Source organism: Maylandia zebra, linkage group LG15, assembly GCF_041146795.1.
Source record: "Maylandia zebra isolate NMK-2024a linkage group LG15, Mzebra_GT3a, whole genome shotgun sequence".
NCBI lineage: Eukaryota > Metazoa > Chordata > Actinopteri > Cichliformes > Cichlidae > Maylandia > Maylandia zebra.
In genome coordinates this window covers 17,197,810-17,219,564 of record NC_135181.1, presented here as the reverse complement: position 1 = coordinate 17,219,564, position 21,755 = coordinate 17,197,810, and the positions used below count along the sequence as shown (strand labels likewise).

Below are 21,755 nucleotides of genomic sequence, written 5' to 3'. Positions count from 1 at the left end.
GTGCCGCTCCAGAGGAGGAGACGCCCTGATGTTGCCTGGGACGTGATCTAGCTAACCTTTTTCTTTAAGACAGGAATCTGGTTTTGATGAGTTGACTCATGGGAGTGTCCATGCGTCAAGAGGAGGGGTCCAGGATTAACATGAAACAATAAATTAACATTAAATTATGTTTTATATGATTTTTGCAGCGATTTGTGTGATTAACAGTTCATTTACAGGTATTAAACCTATGCAAGTGGTGCATCCATGTTCAGATGAGGCTTTGATGGCCTATAAGTGAAGTTCACTGAACAAAAAGAATGTGGTTTGATGATTGTTGACATGCTCTCCAAATAGAAGTTTTTCCTCCTAGCAAGGAAATACAGGTGCAGCAGTAATCTCCTGAGAAATCTTCAGAGGCCCAGTGAGAAGCGAGAACCATTCCAGGCATAGCTGAAAGCCCAGGCAGTGGTTGAGGTCAAAGGTCGAGCTGGTCGGGGCCCATCATGAGATCAGACTTTGGAGCCACAGCAAGGACCACGAAACTGCGTTGGAATGAGAGCTGTGCCAAGGGGGCTTTCCAGAGGCCAACAGAGGAGATTGTGGACAACGGACGGGCACCTGAAGGATGAGGGGAGCGTGCCAAGCTCCATCGACAGCGCAGGGGGAGTCTAAGGATGGCATCATGATTCTGTGAAAGCACAGGAACCAGAAGCTATGGTGGTGATAACAGCAGTTTGCTATGAACATCACTGTGGCGGAGGCGGGGCCCCAGGCGCGGCTGCAGTGGAGGAGTGGTGCAGTGGGCTCAACGGGGCGGTACGGGAGACGCCGGTAAGAACAGCTGATGGTGATTATGGACTGACGATGGTTTTCCCTCCCCTGTTTTATAGTGAGACGGAGAGCGGTGGCGAGAGAAAAAGCGACACACGTCAGCTGGGAACGAGCTGTCAGTCTATGTGAAAAGCATAAACCTGTGAAACGTGTGAATAAATGTGGAACTTTGCAATAACAACCTGCGTGTGCGTGTACCTGTGCCTCGTATATTCCACAAGTGGTGCCGAAACCCAGGAGAAGGCCGGCGTGGGGATATCCGACCCACAGGCCGCGCCACCCGCCCAGCCTCTGCAGTATCTGGCGCAGATGCTGGCGGAGATGGCGAAGATGAGCCGAGAACAGGCGGCGGACCAGCGGGCCCACCTGGCTGCGCTGCAGGAACGGACGGACCGGCAGACGCAAGTACTGGAGCGGTTGGTAGGGGCCGCTGCCAAGCCGCAGCCCCCACCACTGTCGGTGGCGGTGCCCCGGATGGGGGAGGGGGACCGACCCCCAGGTTTTCCTGGAAACTTTCCGTGCCACGGCAGAGGCTTGCCAATGGCCGCAGGAGGAGTGGGCTCCGCTGCTGCTCCCCCTGCTGTCTGGGGAGGCCCAAATGGCAGCCCTGAGTCTGCCGCCGGCTTCAAGGAGCTGTTTCCGGGACGTGAGCCGAGCGGTGGTGGACCGGCTGGGGCTCACCGCCGAAGATCATCGCCGGCGGTTCCGAGCCTGCAGGCTGGCCCCGCGGCGGATCGACCGTTCGCCTGGGCCCGACAGCTACGCGATGCAGCGGTGCGCTGGCTGCAGCTGGGATCGTCGGAGGGCGAGACGCTGCTGGTGGACAAGGTGGTGCTGGAGCAGTTCGTGGAGGGGCTGCCGGTGGCTGCGAGATGGTCTGGTGCCACCGGCCCGCGAGTCTGGAGGTGGCGGTGACGTTGGCGGAGGACCACCTTGCCGCGAGAGCAGGGGAGCCCGGGGACAGCGGCCGGAGGCCGAGTAGACAGGCGCTGGGGTACCGGCAACACGGAACACCTGCCCCACTTCCATAAGCGGACAGTCCCTCCTCAGGTGTCCCAGTTGCCCGCACTTCCAGCACTCCTGCCCCGGCATCTGTGCGGCTCATTATGGTCATGGCTCATTATAACCCCATGGCAGGGCATATGGGATACGAAAAAACTCTGGAGCGAATAACGGCCCGATTTTATTGGCCGGGCATCCGAGCGGATGTGCGCCGCTGGTGCGCGTCCTGCCCGGACTGCCAACTTGTTAATCAGCCGGCCATACCAAAAGCGCCTTTGCGTCCGCTTCCACTCATAGAGGTCCCGTTTGAGCGCATTGGCATGGACCTCATCAGGCCGTTTCACCGGAGTGCACGCGGCTACCGCTTTGTATTAGTCCTGGTGGATTATGCAACGCGGTACCCGGAAGCAGTGCACCATCTCTGCGAAGAGTGTGGCGCAGGCACTGTTTCAGGTCATCTCCCGGGTCGGAATCCCGAAAGAGATACTGACTGACCAGGGCACGTCGTTTATGTCTCGTACACTGCGGGAACTGTACGAATTACTGGGAATTAAATCTATTCGGACCAGCATCTACCACCCTCAGACGGACGGGCTGGTGGAGCGGCTGAATAAGACTTTGAAGTCCATGATTCGTAAGTTCATTAGCGAGGATGAACGCAATTGGGATCACTGGCTAGACCCTCTGTTATTCACAGTGCGGGAGGTGCCCCAGGCCTCCACGGGATTTTCTCCCTTTGAACTGCTGTTCGGCAGGAGGCCACGTGGGGTGCTTGACCTGATTAAAGAAAGCTGGGAGGACGGTCCGAGCCCCGCCAAGAATGAGATTCAGTACGTGTTGGACCTGACAGCAAAACTCCACACTTTGGGGAGGTTGTCACAGGAGAATTTGCTCCAGGCGCAGCAGCGTCAGCAACGCCTGTATGACAGAGGGGCTAGACTCAGGCAATTTTCACCAGGAGACAAAGTGCTTGTATTACTCCCTTCTTCCAGCTCGAAGTTGCTCGCCAAGTGGCAAGGACCCTTTGTGGTCACACGGCGAGTCGGGGACGTTGACTATGAGGTCGCTCGGTCGGACAGGGGAGGGGCCACGCAGATTTATCACCTCAATCTCCTTAAAGCGTGGAGAGAGGTTGAAACCGCTTCTCTGGTAAGCCTGGTTAAGGAGAGAGATGAGTTGGGGCCGGAGGTGCCAAATTCCATCATCCCCGCCTCCCTCCCTTGTGATGACCATCTCACACAGGCCCAGAGAGCGGACGTTGTCGCGTTACAACAGCGTTTTGCTGACGTGTTCTCCCCCCTGCCCGGCCGGACGTCTCTCATTGAGCATCATTTTGTAACGCAGCCTGGCGTGACGGTGCGTTCACGGCCCTACAGGCTTCCTGAGCATAAATGGCAAATCGTGCAGAGGGAATTGGCCGAAATGCTGAGAATGGGGGTGATAGAAGAGTCGCACAGCGCCTGGTGTAGCCCCATCGTTCTGGTGGTGAAGAAGGATGGGTCTATACGGTTCTGTGTCGACTATCGCAAGGTGAATGAAGTGTCACGTTTTGATGCTTATCCCATGCCCCGGGTCGACGAGCTCCTGGATTGGCTGGGCACGGCCCGTTTTTTCCCACTTTGTGCCGGGGTTTGCGCAGCTGACCAGCCCCCTGACCGATCTCACTCGAAAGGGTGCCCCGGATCTGGTCCAGTGGATGGGGCCGTGCCAGGCGGCGTTTGTGCAGGTGAAAAAGGCTCTCTGTGGGGAGCCACTGCTTCACACGCCTAACTTCTCCCTCCCTTTTGTCCTGCAGACCGACGCCTCGGACAGGGGGCTGGGGGCAGTTTTGTCCCAGCAGGTGAGGGGGCTGACCGTCCCGTCCTTTACATCAGCCGGAAGCTGGCAGAGCGTGAGAGACGGTACAGTACCGTGGAGAAGGAGTGCTTGGCTATCCGGTGGGTGGTCGACTCCCTTCGCTATTACCTCCTGGGGCGCTCTTTCACCCTCTGTTCGGACCACGCCCTGCTGCAGTGGCTCCACCGCATGAAGGATGCCAACGCCCAGATCACCCGGTGGTATCTGGCTCTGCAGCCGTTTAAGTTCAAGGTGGTCCATAGGCCGGGGGCGCAGATGGCGGTGGCCGATTTCCTCTCTCGCTCGCGGGGGGGGGGAGTTGGCTCGGCCGGACGGCTCCCCGGCCTCAGTCGGGCGGTGGGGGTGTGTGGCGGAGGCGGGGCCCCGGGCACGGCTGCAGGGGAGGAGTGGTGCAGTGGGCTCAACGGGGCGGTACGGGAGACGCCGGTAAGAACAGCTGATGGTGATTATGGACTGACGATGGTTTTCCCTCCCCTGTTTTATAGTGAGACGGAGAGCGGTGGCGAGAGAAAAAGCGACACACGTCAGCTGGGAATGAGCTGTCAGTCTATGTGAAAAGCATAAACCTGTGAAACGTGTGAATAAATGTGGAACTTGGCAATAACAACCTGCGTGTGCGTGTACCTGTGCCTCGTATATTCCACAATCACCTAATGCTGTGTCACTATACTGTGCATACGATGGCAGACTGAAGACTGCTGGGATCATAACAGCAGTAAGATAACTGGACCCAGCACCCTTTCCACAGAGGAGGTTTTTCTACAGAGGATGGACAGTAGAAGAGCCATAAGTATATCCACGACAGGACAAAGACAGAATCTGCAAATCCAGACTATTATGTCTGTTCTCATATGCCAGTACGTCAACACACCCGACACTATATGTGTTCCTGGACCAACTCCCAGGGAAGAACTACTCCATGATACTAGCAGAGAAAGGGGGACTTTGTATCCTCTTCAATAACACCTGCTGCACTTACATACCGGACGATGTACATGACTGAACATGACATGACTGACGCCCTGAATGCTTTGAGACAGATCCAGCAGGCCCAAAATCAGGACTATGTAAGTGATACAAGTGACTGGTTTTCCTGGCTTTACACTGGCTCCTGGTTACAGGTGCTAAAAGGAGTTGAAATAATTTTACTTTTAATTTGTGTCTTTGTAACATGCGTCCTGCCATGTCTAAAACTCATGATTAACCGCATAATATTTTCTACTGTTGCTGCATATACAGCCGTGGCAAGTGATGATAATGACTCCGACCTGTTGTAACATGAAGACTTTGTGTGACTAATGACGATGTGACAGAAAATGTACAACAAGGTGTTACATACTGATATCTCACTTAGATATATTATAGTTATACTGACAACAGGAGGGAATGTCAATGGAAAATTGTACTTAGTAGTTAGTATAATCTTTTAATGACATAAGTTTGCATATGGTAGAATACTGCATGTAATCACTTGTGTTTAGAAGTATATAGTTGGTGGCATATTGAAAGAATGTCTCATCTTAGGAGGTCTGTAACATTCCAGGGTGTTCTGGCGTTCACCCCCACATCCTAGGAGCATGGGAGAGGTCGTACCTTGTCTTATTGTTTTACGGTAGGATTAACGTAGCTATATCTGTCTTAGTCTAAGTGCCTTTTGGTTTAGGGTTTAGGGAAGTCATTTATGGACACACACACACACACACACACACACACACACACACACACACACACACACACACACACGTACACCTCCACATTTCAATGTATGGAACAAACGCTCACTGAAGCATATAAATAAAGGACCAGGGCATTCCTCAGGGCGAGTCTCAGTTCTGGAGGCTGCCCTTGCTAGCAAGAAATTCTGCGTATTTCTCTTCTCTGATTCTCAACTGAAGAAGTGTTTTAGAGTACATCTCTTTACATTATCTTATCTTATCTTATCTTATCTTATCTTATCTTATCTTATCTTATCGGGCTCTGGAGGCCATCTCTACCTGCCAGTATCCTGATGTCAGGTCTAGTGTACTGAAGTACTTGGCAGTAGAAAGCGTGTCAAGGGTATCCTGGATGCGTGGCAGGGGTTAAGCGTCTTTAAGAGTTCGCTCATTTAGTGGTCTATAGTCCACACACAGTCGGGGACTCTGATCTTTCTTTTTCACCATCACAATTGGAACAGCCCAGCTGCTATTGCTAGGCTGAGCTGACCCAGCCTCCAGGCTCTGCTGTACTTGCTGGTCGGCCGCTATTTGTTTGTCTCCTGCCATCCTGCATGGCGAGTGCTTTACTGGTGGCCCTGGCATGGTCAAGATGTCATGCTGGATGACACTGATGCGACCAAGGTCATTTGGGCCAGTGGAGAAGACATCACCATAGGACCTCAGCAGGCCTGTCAGTCCGCAATGGGAAACGTGTGTGAAACCGGGGCTGCTCTCAGCATACAGGGTCTGCCAATGGTTTGGCACAGAAGCAGGGGCAGTGCTATCAATCTCGAGGATTGCCAAGACCCTTGGTGGGTGATTCCCCGACCTCTCCAGGACTTGCACAGGCTGAAGAACCCCAGCCACTGCGGTAACAGCTGTAGCCCAAGGGTTAAAGACTCTGATCGGGATGCTAGAGGGTTTGCGAGGCTGCACAACTGTGTGAACCACCAGCACTTGATGCTTCTCCAAGTGCTGGTGGCCCTGGCATGGCTTGTTTTGAACTGTGGCCATGGCCATGCTTACAAAGCCCACACACCCCTGCTGGTGGTGGTGTTACCATGCGAGGTGTCGGGAAAAAGTAGCCCTGAGCTGGCATTTCATAGCTGAATTGGGCAGGTTGGGGTGTACCTGGCATAATATGTAGCTTCTCTGGCTCAGTAAACTGTGGTTTTATAGGGACATTGCACGTACAGTTCATGGCGGTGAATGGCTGGCTGCATGAGGGGGATGTAATAATCCAAGAAAGGTGATCATGTGTGCCATGCTGTCCCACTGTAAGTGGTGTAGATGTAATATTTCCAGGGCCTTCACAATCTGAGTACTGAAACTGCTTAAACTCGCTACACACTGCATTCTGCTTTGCTACTGGTGTTAAGAAAGGGTTGGTGTGAGTTGAAGGTGGCGGGGTGAGATGCCATGCAGCTTCAAATCCTGTCATATTGGCTGCTGCTACGCTTGCCATTGACGTTAGTTCCATGCCTGTGATGAAGGGGTTGCCACTACAGAGCTTATTGTTTCTGTCAATAGCTTCCCACATATATGTGGGAAGCCGAGCACGATCACTCAAACAGCATCGATCTTCTCCGAACAATAAATGGGGTGTCATATATATAACATCAGGGTATCAGGAAATATAACGCCCCTTGTGCGTCCAAGCAGATAAAAAACATGCATCAATTTCAGTAATTCCTCCTAGGACATATTCTAAAAAAGAACAGTTCCTTCCTCTGTTCCTCCGCCACCGCCGGATGCTTCCTGTTATTTCACTTACTGCACTTCAATTATTTGTAGAACTAAACTGTCACGTATGCAGGTAAACAACTTTGCAGTCAGTTTCGAGCAAAACAAGTCTAAATACTGTGTATGTGTATTCAGGCAGACTATGTGTCTGTGTCTTAACCTCAGTGCATGACCTTACTCTGCGTCATCTGTTACCAGGCAAACTTGCAACAGGCTGCTGAGGGCACACAGGCCTTTAATATGTGGTAAATTGTACTGTAAGCATGTATGCAATCCTTTCAATAGCTGTGGGTCACTTTGCACAGTTGATCGGTCGAACATCGCGTCGGCGGTAGCTTCAAACCATTAATTAACTTGACCGATCTTCAACTCTTTAATGAGCACAAAAATGCAATTTGTATAAGATGATTACGGTTGCACCTGCAATGAAAGATTATCATGTAAATATGCTTTGTAATTATGCTCACACCTGAAATACAGACTTTAATGTAACATCAACAGTTTCAATAAATGCTCTAATGAAATGATAATGATAAATCATAAATGATGCAACAGTAATAATAATGGTTATGAATAGTAACAGTAAAATAATATTCTCATCTCTACAGGCTCCAACAATTTACTCAGAACGAGCATCGCTCACACCTCGGGCTGCTGTGGGAGTTGTTATATTCCCTTTTTAATGCCTTTATTTTCTGTTTCTTCTGTAGCTACTCGTGATCCCCTTGTTTTCCTCTCTCCCTCACTCAGACGCACACCTCCAGGAGCAGTCCCACACATCCATCCACAGCCTTCATTAAAGGACTATACCTGTAACATGAGGAACCCTGCTCGACAACGCCAAATTGTTATGGAAATTTTAACAATGACCTGCAACAAACCAGGTGAGCGTTTTGAAATGGTTTAATAACATATTGCAATATGGAGAGAAACATCCCAGCCAAAACACTAGGATCATCTCTGAATTGTGGCCACCGCCCTTACATCTTATATACCCTATCACAGACACTCTTACACAAAGAACATTGAACAGAACATCATATATCTCTATACCTTTAGCCAAGCTCATTCTTGCCCCTCTCCCACTGTAAGAAAAGTTGCGACCACCCGTCACCTCCCTAAGAGCATGATGTCTGGAGATCTTCAAGGGGTTTTTAAATGTTGCTCACATGCTGTGTGCACATAAATTGCAAATGTCTGTTTCTGTTGAAGTAAACAAAAACACAAACACACTACAAACACAGCACAGCAAAGCTTCATTAAAGTGTTAAGACTGATGTCTGGAGTGTGCTGAAGGTGAGAACTGCACGCCTAAACCTAGAAGTCTCTCTGCAGAAAGCAGAAAAAGAAGAAATGACCAAAATCCTCCAGATGATTTTCAAGAAATGAACAGCTGCAGTTTAAACATGAGAAATATGTTTACAGGTGTATATAATGCTATGTTTACCTATTGGGCCACGTTCTTCGCTTTTCTCTGTGTCATAAAATCAATTCCTTGTCACTCCTTACTCCTTTTGTCTGTTTCAAATGACACATGGAAGCTTCTGTTTGTGCAGAAGTGCCATCTAATGCACAGGTGAGTTAAGCATCTCAAGAAGTGCTAAAGAAGCTCCTCCTCTTGGAAATACTTTCATGAAAATAAATGAGTAAATAAAAGGAAAAATATTAACTATTACTCAATAAGCTCCTCTAAATCAATAAATTTGTTTCCTTGCTCACCCCTGTTTGTGTACACCCACTCTATGGACAGATACCTGTACTCCACCACATCATCATGCTCTCCCGTCTGAAGTTGATCACTGTCTGTCTGATCTTTTTTTACATTAAGAAGCAGATGATTCCTCACAGACAACTCCACATATTTATCCAACTATTTATCCGGGAAACTTTTGATGCTTCTTTTAGATGCTTCCATAGCTTCTCTCTCAGTGATAATGTTGGTACTTGGTGGACAAGATCTTGGAAAAAGTACATTTATGTACATAATGAATTTATTTTAAGCTAAAATGTTGTGTTTGTATGACATAGGAAAAGAGACCTCTAATTTTTCAAAAATTTATTTAAAACTGGATTTTCTTTTCACTGGTGCTTTGTAAATGAAGTTACTGCAACATTAACAAGTTTCATAACAAGATGGTATAATAATCAAGAAATACAGTTGCACATTTTTCTGTTTGTTCAGTAAGCTGTATGATTTTGTCTCCTTCATCTGGAGCCCCTTTGGTGTAACAGTGCACGCTAATAGAGAAATATATGAGTGGTAATTGACATCACACATCAGACTCTTTCAAATCCTCTCCAGTGGCCGCAGGCTGGTAAGGCTCTGTGGATCAGATAAGCAGATGCGTTAACACAAACCAAGATTTGACACAAAAGTTGCTCAATCTGTGGTTAGATGTAAAATTCTAAAATTTGGTAAACAAAACACAATCACAAAGTTATTCTTCTATGGAGTGTTTTGGCGCCGTTTTGCCATTTTTTTCGTGTGTAGAATTGAAAACAAGAACAGGCAGCAGAGACGCTTAGCCAGAAACCTTTTTGTGGGCTCATTGGTGCTTGCAGTTTGTTACGACTCAGGTCACAATTTTGTGTATTGTTTTCGCTCATCCACACCTGATGGTGGAATTGTTCATTTTCTCTGCCTCTTTTTTTTCTGCTGCTTCAACCACAGACTGTGTGTTTAGTAATGTACTATGTATTCAAGTTCCTGTGTCTAGAATAACTAGGTAAACTAGGTCTTCCTCCACTACAACCCAACCAATCGCTGCAGATAGCTGCCGCTCCCTGAGCCGGCTGGAGAATATATAGAATAAATTACACTGTATCTAACGTGGCACCTTTTTAGAAAGGTCAGTTTGGGTACCAGTACATGAGTATAATATTGCCATTAGTGGTTCAAGACTGGTCACCATAACCTACAACATGAAAGGGAACAACAAGAGTACCTTAGAAGGTATCGCCCAATTTACAAGCCCATAAAGGTACAATAAAGAATATATCTGTATTTTTCTGCTCTATGCTTGTGTAGTGCTAAAAGTACTATTTCTTCAAACACAAAATTTAAAAATGTTTAATCTATCCATTCGCTTCCGCTTATCCTTTTCAGGGTCGCGGGGGGCACTGGAGCCTATCCCAGCTGTCATAGGGCGAGAGGCAGGGTACACCCTGGACACACAGGGACAGACAACCATTCGCACTCACATTCATTCGCACATTCACACCTAGTGGCAATTTGGATTAATCAATTAACCTATCCCCTCAAGCTGCATGTCTTTGGACGGTGGAGGCAAGCTACAGTTGTAGCCACAGCTGCCCTGGGGCAGACTGACAGAAGCGAGGCTGCCATATCGCGCCATCGGCCCCTCTGGCCAACACCGGTAGGCAAGTAGGGTAAAGTGTCTTGCCCAGGGACACAACGACCAGGACAGAGAGCCCAGGGATCGAACCGGCGACCTTCCGGTTACAGATGCGATTCCCAACCCCCTGAGCCACGGTCGATGTTTAATCTAATATATTTGAAATATGGCAACTTCAGTAATGCAAACCCTCCTGTAACTGTCCCTGAGATGGCCATTCTTTGTTGGACCCCTGTAGTTACACCTCCAATCTGAGATGCTGCAACCTGGATGTAGTTCAGTGAGTCAACCCACACTTGATCAATTCACAGTTGAATTTTTGTGAAATAATGATCAGCCAGACATCTGTAAACTCTTGTTTTTTTTTTATCTTGTGTAATAAAAGGCCTGTGGTAAAATGTAACCTCTGAAACCTGCTGTCACTCTTACCTTTCTCCTTTTTCTTGAACCTTTGGTAGCACCAAAACAGCATGATGATCATCGCCGCCTCGAAGAACTGAAACACAAAGTAGACTACCGGGAATAGATACAGAGGACCCACCACTTCGATAGGGAAGGCTACCTTCAATATGGTGGCGCACAGCACAATATTCTGACAGCCTGTTTCCATGGAAACGGTCCTCCGCTCCCTGAAGGCATATGGAAGGATTATTTACAAGTCATATCTATCTACCTGCCTGTGTGTCTGTCTCTCTCTATATATATATAGAGAGAGAGATCTATCTATATATTTTTCCAAACCTCATAGGATCATCAATGTCGATAATATCGATCAATGACTGAATAACCAAATAACCTACCTTTGGCTGAGTCTGAAGATCGCAGAGAAGACATATCCAAAGCAGTAGCCTATCAAAGGCATGAGACCAGCGATGGCCAAGAGTGAAGGAGACAGCACAGTCAGGATGTAGCGTCCGTTTGCAATAATAGCTAAGGTCAAGGTCACCACAGTAAAAATCAGCAAGATAATCATGCCTACCTAACAACAGAAACAAGAGAGGGAATAAATCAGTGTTTGACTTCTTTTTCGGTTCTATGTTGCTCAAAAAATTAAAGGAATACTTTTCAGAGTATAGTATCAAGTAAATGAAACTTCTGGGATATTGATCTGATCAGTTAAGTAGCAGAGGGGGTTGTTAATTGGTTTTAGTGGCTCGGATGTTGATGAAATCAACAAGACAACACTCAAAACAGAAATGGAGGCCATTGGGATTTTTCCAACCTCATCATTTCTGACTGTTGTCAATTCAACTAAACTCAAGTTGAATTGAGGCAACTCAAGGCACTTTATATTGTAAGGTAAAGACCTTACAATAATACATTGAAAACAAAGAAAACCCCAATAATCATATGACCCCTATGAGCAATCGCTTTGGCCACAGAGGAAAGTAAAAACTCCCTTTTAACAGGAAGAAACCTCCGGCAAAACCAGGATCACTGAGGGGTGGCCATCTGCTGTGACCAGTTCGGATTGAGAGGAGGAAAACAGGACAAAGTCACAAGCCATCGATTAATAATAACCAATGATTAAATGCTGAGTGGTGTATAAACACATAGTAAGTAAAGAAGAAACACTTCATCAGAAGCCCCAACATCCTAGACCAGGGGTGTCAAAATCAAATACAAAGTGGGCCAAAATTCAAAACTGGAACAAAGTCGCGGGCTAACGTTAATATTTATTGAAATATATTTATTCCTCCAGATATGAGAATGAATCTTTTCTTATGGACTCAAGCAAAGCTTAATACTAAACAATATATATATTAGCTGTATAATACCAGTAGGCCCTCTCTGATAGTAATTTGGTATGGCTTCACGGGCCAAATGTAAGTAGGCCAGTTTGAGTTTGACACCTATGTCCTAGACCTATTGCAGCATAATTAAGGGAGGCTTCTGGATCACCTGATCCAGCCCTAACTATAAGCTTTGTCAAAAGTTTTAAGCTTAATCTTAAAAAATAGAGAGGGTGTCCATCTCCCGAATCCAAACTGGGAGTTGGTTTCACAGAAGAGGCAACAGCCTGACAGCTGAAGGCTCTGCCTCCCATTCTACTTTTAAATACTCTGGGAACCACAACTAAGCCTGCAGTCTGAGAGCAGAAGTTCTCTATTAAGGTGAAATGGTATTACGAAGTCTTAAAAGTCGATTCAAGATTTAAGACCTTGTATGTGATCAGGAGGATTTTAAATCCTCTTTTTTTATTGAGCCAAAAAATATTTTCCTGGCTGATCCTGTAAATGAGTGAGACACCATTTCCTCTCCAGCCTACGAGTTATCTGCTTTAAGATGCCCGTTTGAAAGTTATACCAGGGAGTCAAGTACTTCCTATTTGAGTCTTTTTCTTTTTTCCAGAGGAGCTAGAGTGTTGTACGGAGTGAAGATGTAAAATTATTAAAAATATAATGACCTCTGTGGGAGTAGCGTTCAGGTAGCTTCCCCTGCTCTACCTGTATCTGCTCCTTTGTGCAAGGAGGAACGGGATGAGCATTGTCAGAGCCCTATAAAATTGTGTGAATGTCTCTTTCATAAGGGTGGCCTGAGGGCCAGACGTCCTCTAGTGGGCCCTCTTGTCACGGTACTGGGCCATGAGGCCCAGTGTTTAAGTTCTAATATATATTTTTTATATCCACATGTGTAGTTTAACGCATCTAGTTGTTTTCTAGTTTGCAGTTTAGTCCTTGGTTTCTTAGTCCCTTTTGTCATCTCTCCCTGGTCCGTGTGTCTACCTGTCATGTTTCATGTCTCTGGTTAGGTTAAGTTCATGTTCTATCTCCATGTCTATGTCTCTGTGTTTCCTGTTTTAGTTTGAAAGAGTATGGTGTTCTTTGTTCATTGTAGTTAGTGTTACTCTCCCCTGTATTGTCATTATGTTTCCTTCTAGTCAGCTGTGTTCTCATGTGTCTCCACTTCCCCTGATCACCTCATGTGTGTATTTAAGTCCTCAGTCTTCCTTTGTTCGTGGCCGCGTCGTCTGTTCAACTTCCCCCATGTTACGCCAGGTTTCAGGACTCTGTGCTGGTCATATTGCTTACGTGTACAGTATACGTTTCATAGTTCTTTGTTGTTCCAGCACAGAGTACTGTTCATAGTAGTCTCCCATATGCATCGTTGTCACCCTGTCTTCACTTTCCCTGCTGTCTGAGTTTAGTGTCAGTTCTTAGTTTTCCCAGTTCAGCTTCTAGTTTAGTTTTGCCTCTGTACTTTCTGTTGTTTTCCACGTTAATCAGCCCAAATAAAGGCTCGCTTTTCGTTTCAAGTTCAGTACTGTCTCTTCGTCTATGTCTGCACCTGGAACCTCACACTCCCACACACGGTCCGCCCGCCGCAGACCGTGACACCTCTGCTCATTCCCTGACGCTGTGGAGCCTCATTTGACATTTGCCATGGAATGCCGGAATTGGCAGGTCCACCCTGTGCTTTTCACAGATGAGAGCAGGTGGGTCAGTGATGGTTAGCGGGGGCTTATCAAAGGAATGCAGAGACCTCTACAGGCTAGGCAACAGCACTCTGACTACCATTAGGTATTTGTTTGAGATCCTTAGACAAGCTACAAACTACAATGAAATTTGAGCAAAATGCACTAACCTTTTACATATTCTTTTTTCTTTGATTTTCGGGTGTCTTTGAATTCACCTCTATAGGTTAATGATTCTCGTTTCCATCAGATGGAATTTCTTCATTCCTAACACATTACCCATTTAACATTATTATAGATATTCAGCATGCTTTTTTCTTTGGAGATCTGATGTGTGTCCAAAGTCTCCAAAGCCTTACGAATTATCAAGTCTCTGGAATTGTATCAGTTCACAGCTTGATGTCTAGAGTTATTCAATTTCTCTGTCTGTCAAGTGAAAAACAATCAGTAAATCCTAATATTTAAGATGACAGAATCCACAGGTTTTCTGTTGTCTTTTGTTTTTTGTTAAACAATATAACAAATATCAGTTATTAAAGTCATTATTTGTCATCCCTGCACCAACTGATTAATCAACACTGTTAATCAGTTCTAGTGATCTGTCTGACCTTCATTCTCTTCACAAACCTTTGTGACCCTCTTTGAATACTGTGGCCTGTAGGTGTTGATGAGGATGCCGATGCCACACGGGACAAGGGTCAAGACCAACGATAAGATGATTTGAACATACGGGACAGCGTTCCGCACGCTGGGGAAACTCTTGCAGTAGATGTAGAGCAGGAGAGGCATCATACCCATAGCCAACAACATGGAGCAGGAAGTCATCACGATGCTGAAGGGAAAGACAAGGGTTATGATCACCTCAAATTACATTTTTAATATAAATGTATTACAAGAATATAACTTCCCATGTGTACCTGAGGTTGATGTCCCCCTTTAGTGCCAGAGTCAATGTGTTGGAGAACTGTCCTCCAGGACAGCAGCCACAGACCAGAACACTCACAGCTGTTATATCACTCAACTGGAACCCCTGTAACACAAAATCACAATAACCTCTTACAGGGTGCCAGTAACAAGGTTTAACAGTGATACAAGTGCTGATCTGGTGTCAGTTATATACTGGTACAGCAACACAAATTCAATTATATTGGGCCACTATGTATTATAGGGTGAAGAGCAAGAGTACTAAATGACACTGGAAAGAGAAATCAAATTTCCCTCATATTAGCTTCTCTTCATTGGTTCCCTGTTAAATTCAGAATTGAATTTAAAATGATTTTCCTCACATAAAAAAATCATGAATAATCAGGCCCCTTTATATCATAAAGATCTTTATTACCCAAAATGAGAGCTCTTGTGACAACCCATTCTCACTCCCAAAGCGTAACATTTTACGCTAGGTGACAAATCGTCACCATATTACGTTTTCGGCTACCCACCACGTTCCTAAATGACGACCTCGGAAAAAGAGGAAATATGAGAACCGTCTGGACTGAACCTACACATGTTCGCTCTTTTTCTTCAAATCGCTTAGAAACACGCTATTTAACATCATTAAAGTCCTGGTTAAGGTCAGGAATAAGGTTATGGTCAGGGCTAGGGATAAGGTTAGGTTTAGGGCTGGAATACAGGGCTGGAATGTCTACTCCCGCGGGAGCGTCATTGCACTGGATTCCAGCCATAACCCGCCGCGTACCATAAGAACGCCGAAGGTCTCCTTTCGCGTTCCTCAGGAACGCCGGGGGACGTGACAAAACGTCGACATGTTACGCCTCGGGAGTGAGAATGCTCTGCTTGTGAAGTATGCCGACAGCATGGAAAAAGAAAATGCTTTTTGTTTTTTTTAAATTGATTTGTTTCAATATTAATCTTCTTTCTGGTTAAGTCAGTTTATATAGTTTTCTCATTTTTATTATGAATCTCTTCAAAAATTTTGTGGGGAACTAACTTTATATGAAGTATTATTTCTAATCTTATTTAACGTAATACCAACCTTAGCCAAGCAAAAGGCTGTAAGAGGCATGATCACATACTGGGACACAACTGCAATAGCCACCCCCTTAGGTTTCATGATGTGATACTGGAAACAGAAGGAGTTAGAAAACTGATCAGAAATAATATTACTGGATATATAAACACACTTCAAAACGTTAAAAAGTTCATTTCAATTCAAAAAGGTAAACTTTCAGTTTTCTGTATTCATAGCAATAAGTATTATTCCAAAATCCTGTATCTGTAAATATTTGAAGATTTTATTCCAGTTTGAGTAAAAATAATCAGTCCGTCCTTCCTTCCTTCCTTCCTTCCTTCCTTCCTTCCATTTCCTGATGCTTATCCAGGTTCAGGTCATGGGGCAGCAGTCGGAGCAGAGAAGTATAGTCTTGCCTCACTCTTGCCACCTATTCCGGCTCACTCAGGTGACACCTTGCCATTTCAAAGGCAGTATTGAATAAGTATTGAACACTTTACCAATTTGCTAAGTGAATATATTTCTAAAGGTGGTACTGACATCATTTCAAAGGCAGATGTCACTAACAACCCATCCAATCCACACAAAGAAATTTAAACCAGGCATATCCATAACTAACAGAGTTTCCTTGGATCTGTGTTTGGGACGTCCACCCTTGTTTTATCGTCATCATCCTGGTAGATGACAGCAGATTTTCATCAACAATGTCCCGGTACATTTTTCCATTCATCCTTCCTTCAATTATATGAAGCATGCCAATGCCATGTGCTGAAAAATACCCCCACTCCATGATGTTCCCACCTTCAAACTTCACTGTCGGTATGGTGATTTTAGGGTAATGTGCAGTGCCTTTTGACCTCCAAACATGGTGTGCATTACGGCATCCAAAGAGTTCTGTTTTGGTCTGACCAAATTATATTCCCCCGGTATTTCACAGATGTGTCTAAATTTTGTTCAGCAAACGTTGAACATGTTTCAAAATGCTTTCTCATCAGCAATGGAGTCTTGCTTCATGAGCATGCTTACAGACTATGGTGTTTTAATGCATTACTTATTGTTTTCTTTGAAACAATCGTACCTGCTGATTCCAGGTCTTTCTGTCCTTGACTCTTGGACTTGAGCTCTTCTGATGTTTATTTTCACTCGTCTGTCTGGTAGCACCTGGTCATGTCCATTTTATGGTGAAATTATGTTCTTTCCACTTCCAAATTATGCCCCCTACAGTGCAACACTGGAACCTTCGCTAGTTTAGACATTTATCTGTAACTAATGCCATCACTATGTTTTGCAACAACAAGGCTGCGAAGGTCTTGAGAAATCTTGTTGGTTTTACCCTTCATCTTATGTTTCTTGTGTGACACCTTGGTAATGAGACACCTTTTTATAGGCTCAGTTGGGACTGAAACTGCAGAAATTAGTTTGCATTAAGCTGCAGGATTGCTTTCTATTTACTGATTTCAGCTGGCGTCATGACTTTCCACAGCTTTTAGCACCTCCTTTTCTTCATGTTTATGTGTTTACAACTTTTATCCCTGTGTCATTTCTCATGAATGGATTGCATGGTTTGCTGCCGACATGTGGTGAGAATTTCACATTAACCATATTTACTTATTTTATCCTTTTTATCTAAACATGGCCAGCATTTCCTTGCAGGAACTGGAATGTGTTGTCAGGCATAAGGACATCCTCGAAAATCCTGCTTACGTGTAATTTTTTCAAGCTTTGTCACAATGCTTTTTTGCATATACACAAACCACATATACATTCGCATTCACTGCTGATCTTGGTCACCTTGATCTTAGACACCTCCATGGTGCATCCAAGTGAAACCATGTTGATGATGATTATGATTATAACCACTGCTGAAATGGCATCATTAAGAGCAGAGTTCACAGCAGGACGGTAAACCCAGGTGGTGTTTCCAACTGTCACATTGCGCCACAAATCTTGATGAGAGGTCAGGTTTGCTGTGTTGTTCATGGTGCCTTCAAATCAGAAGAAACAAGAGGTTCTGAGCTGTGAGTGAAAAACCACAAGTGGAGAAGAACAACAGAGAGCAGAGTAAGAGTTAAGCAGAATACCAGCATCTTTGTTTGTTTACATTCTGTGCTCAGATTAAGTCAGTCCTTAAACTTAGTGAAGAAAACTTCTCTAGCAGGAAGTTCACACTCTGTCTTATTGAGATATCCTTACGATATAGATTCTGAGCTGTGGTAAGATAATTTTCAGATGCAGTTTGTTAAGCTGTATTTAAGTAATAGAACCTAAAGAAGCCAATAAATTGCTGAAATAAATGCAGAAAATTCATGTATATGTACTTTTGTTTGTTATGCTTGGTTTAATGTTCTGTCAAATCTGGCATATGTTACAGCACTGTAGTAAAGACTATTCAATACAGAGAATGATTTCACTTTAATTTGTCCAAAAATAAAATAAATAAATAAAGCCACTTTAAAATCTCTGTGCGCTCTCTGTAAGAGTGTCACACCTGAATGCCCTCTAAGAACTTTGTGTTCAAATTGATCGAGTTTAAAGTTTAACAGCTGACACTTCGGGGATGAAACAACAACTGCAACAGTACACTCTGGAATACTTAAAACACATCTCATACTAGGATTAACTGGTTTCTGAAGCACTGGTCTTCTGCCTTTCTCTCAGGACCTGTGTTGTGTTTTGCCGTGATCATTTTTCTTACTCAAACACCCCGTTTTACATCAGCATGCACCGAGACTGAAGCAGGAAGCCCGTGTTAATAAACAAGATTGATAATTAGGGGTTTTATGGATAGCACTTTATAATATGGCTCGCAGCTAAGGGGGAAATTCCCCTGTAATTAAATGAAATTCCAATGTGTTACATTTAAAATTATAATGTAATTGCACTTAAATACTTAAATGTAGGCAGACCAGAATAAAGGGTTTATGTTTTTACATGAACAAGGAAATAATAATACTGTAAGTAAACTTAAGTTGTGCATAAGTAATTTGAAGTATTCTCTAATTTCATGGTAATTTTGCAGAAAAACAAACAATATTTTCCTATCTTACTCTGAAAATATGTTGTATTTTCCAGGGTGTTGGTCATATTATGAAATGCATAATTTGACCTTTTACATCATTTTTTTAACATCTGTATTTAATACTCACTACACTGATGTGCATGAGATTGAGGACTGTTTTCCCTTACCAAAGTTTAAGAAAAACTTAATACCAACAAAATTTGCAGGCTTATGACCTTATAATGATGGAGCCACGTCTAATTTAATTTGTTTGTTTTTTACAATCACTGTTCACAAAGGAGGGTCTCCTTTCCTGTAAGAAACCAGCAATGTTACTCTGCTCCATTATACAGCCCACATCTCGGAAATGATAACGCATTTACAAGTTGAAACAACAACTGTAAGATGAAGAGATTTTCCACAAAATTAACAAGACATTATGCAATACTTAAAATTACTTACAGTATAGTTTGTCTCCTATCCTTGAGACTACCCAGAATTTAGACACCACTTAAAATTAATTGCAATACAAAAACTTTGCCAGCTTTGAAAATCAAAGTTACATGTGCTGCAAACTGTCAAAATTTGAAATGCCTCAAAGTTCTTTTGGAACGTCTTTCAAGACATATATGGTGCTGTAAACTCAGATTTTGCTTCCCAATGTAAAGATAAGATTACCAGATAAGATAACCTTTGTTCGTCCCATTTGTTAGAAGACGACTACATGATAGATTATGTAAGGTTGGCTGTGTCAAAATGATCATGCGGAACAAGCTGATGTTTCAGTAAAAGTAATTTTAGGAATGGCGCAGAGTTAATTTAAGCTAGAAACAGAACATGTCCTGCAGGAATTTAATTCAAGTGATTTAAAAGTTCACTTTCTTCTCCATTTCTAACATACATACATACGGTGCAAATACACTGAATCTTTTCTTGACTTTTAACACTTGGGTACAACATGTTTAACTAACTAATTAAGTAATTAACTAAACAATGCATATTCCTCACTGGAAGCTACTTCAATCTGGTTAACCTGTGCACTACTGAGAAACAACACGCAGCATTTAATTGTTTCAAATTGCGCACTCCTTTGTCCACATGCTGTGTGCACACAAATTGCTTTCACAAGATTGCACATGTGTGTTTTCTATTCATTTTGTGCTGTATGAAAAAACACTATAGCCCACCAATGCTTCATAAAAAAGTCAAGACTGACTTCTGGAGTTTGCTGCAGGTGAGAATTGCACACCTAAACCTAATAGTTATTCTGCAGAAAGCAGAAAAAATGAAAAAACTCACGATGATTTTCAAGAAATAAACAGTTGACAGATATGTTTACAGGTGTATTCAATGCTTGGTTTACCTTTTAGGTCAGATTCTTCCTTTGCTCTGCTCTCATCTCTTTGTCATAAAATAAACTCCTTTTGTGTTGCCACTCCTTTTATATGATTCAAATGACACATGGAGGCCTCTGGTTGTCCACAGGTGCCATCTAGTGCACAGCTGACTTCAGCACCTACAGAGGAGACCATCCTCCTCCAAATAAAACTAAAATAAAATAGAATATTATAATACTATAGCACTACAAGACACTTTATTTTAGTTTTTAAATAATGTCTCCTCTATTTAGAAGTAATATTTTCATCTCAGAACATATATGTTGTTCCGACCACAAGTAATCTACATATTGTGTTTGGTATCTGTACAGCTGGAGTGGTTTGTGTGTGTGCTGTACTTGGATATTATATGTGAAGTCATGGGTGGAAATCACGATCAATTGAAAGCTCCCGAAAGACCAGAGCGGCTTGTTGTTGGTGGTGTTCGAGTCCATGTACTTACCCCCAAACCTCTCATTTTTGTCTGTTTCTTCTTTTTTTAATTGTCTCAGAGATAAATTAAATGTATGATTCAAGGAGTAAATCAGGCCTTCAAGGCCTTCAAGCCCAATTTTGTCACCACTATTTACTGTGTTTTTATTAATAAATTGTGACATTCTCTGCAAAATGTCATATATACATATATATCAGCTTTTGTTTGTTTTTTATTTATATACAAAATTGTGACAAATATCTTGTATGTTGCTGGTCCATCCCATCCATTCATCTTCTTCCACTTCTCCGGGACCAGGTTGCGGGGGCAGCAGCCGCTGGAAAGCCCAGACCTCCCTCTCCCCAGCCACCTTCCAGCTTGTCCGGCAGAACAAGGCGTTCTCAGGCCAGCTGAGAGATATAATCTCCTCCCGGTGGGACATGCCTGGAACACCGCACCCAGGAGGCATCCTTCTCAGATGCCCAAACCACCTCAACTGGTGCCTTTCGATGTGGAAGAGTTGCTGCTCTACTCTGAGCCCCTCCCTGATGGCTGAACTTCTCGCCCTATCTCTAAGGCTAGCAAAGGCTGCTATGGTCAGTCTGGACAGTGAATGGCCTACCCAGCAGATACTGTCTGAAGTGGGAAGTGAATGCCACAACTGCTAGAACCTCTCGCCTGGTCGTGCAGTAGTTTTGTTCGGTAGCTGACAGCCACCTGCTCCAATAAGTCAGGGTCTGCTCTTCGCCCCCTTGCACTTGGAAAAGGATTGCTCCGATCCAACAATCTTTGGCATCAGTGTCGAGGAACAAGTCACCCTGGTCCAGAGGGTAACCCAGGACAGGGGCTGCTGTACTGCCGCTGTGACGGTCCGCTGTGCAGGCCATTCCATCACTTGTTGAATTTTCTGGGAATCTGTGGAAATACCTCCAGCAGAGATGATTTGGCCCAGATAGGCAACCTGCTCCCGGAACAGGCAGCATTTAGATGGCTTCAGTTTTAGATTGGCTCCACGCAATATGATGAACGCTTGCTCGAGCCGATCCAGGATCTGGGTGCTAACCTGACCCAGGACAATGATGTCATCAAGGTACAT

At 44.4% G+C, this 21,755-nt stretch overlaps 1 protein-coding gene across 2 annotated transcripts; it reads right to left on the bottom strand.

Annotated features, from left to right (window-relative positions):
* Positions 1–9,006: 9,006 nt before the first annotated feature.
* On the bottom strand, positions 9,007–20,420 carry LOC106676956 (hepatic sodium/bile acid cotransporter). 2 transcript variants are annotated; one of them, XM_024805259.2, is made up of 8 exons: positions 20,214–20,420; positions 17,644–17,837; positions 15,877–15,963; positions 14,801–14,913; positions 14,511–14,715; positions 11,269–11,447; positions 10,898–11,097; positions 9,007–9,435 (listed from the first exon to the last, which is right to left on the bottom strand). In XM_024805259.2, the coding sequence occupies exons 2-8, from the start codon at positions 17,830–17,832 to the stop codon at positions 9,383–9,385; spliced, it is 1,026 nt and encodes a 341-aa protein (XP_024661027.1). In that variant the 5' UTR covers positions 17,833–17,837; positions 20,214–20,420; the 3' UTR covers positions 9,007–9,382. The 2 variants fall into 2 exon arrangements, with proteins under 2 accessions (XP_024661027.1, XP_024661026.1); XM_024805258.2 differs by having other exon boundaries at positions 9,014–9,435; positions 17,644–17,868; positions 20,214–20,417.
* Between the last annotated feature and the right edge of the window lie 1,335 nt (positions 20,421–21,755).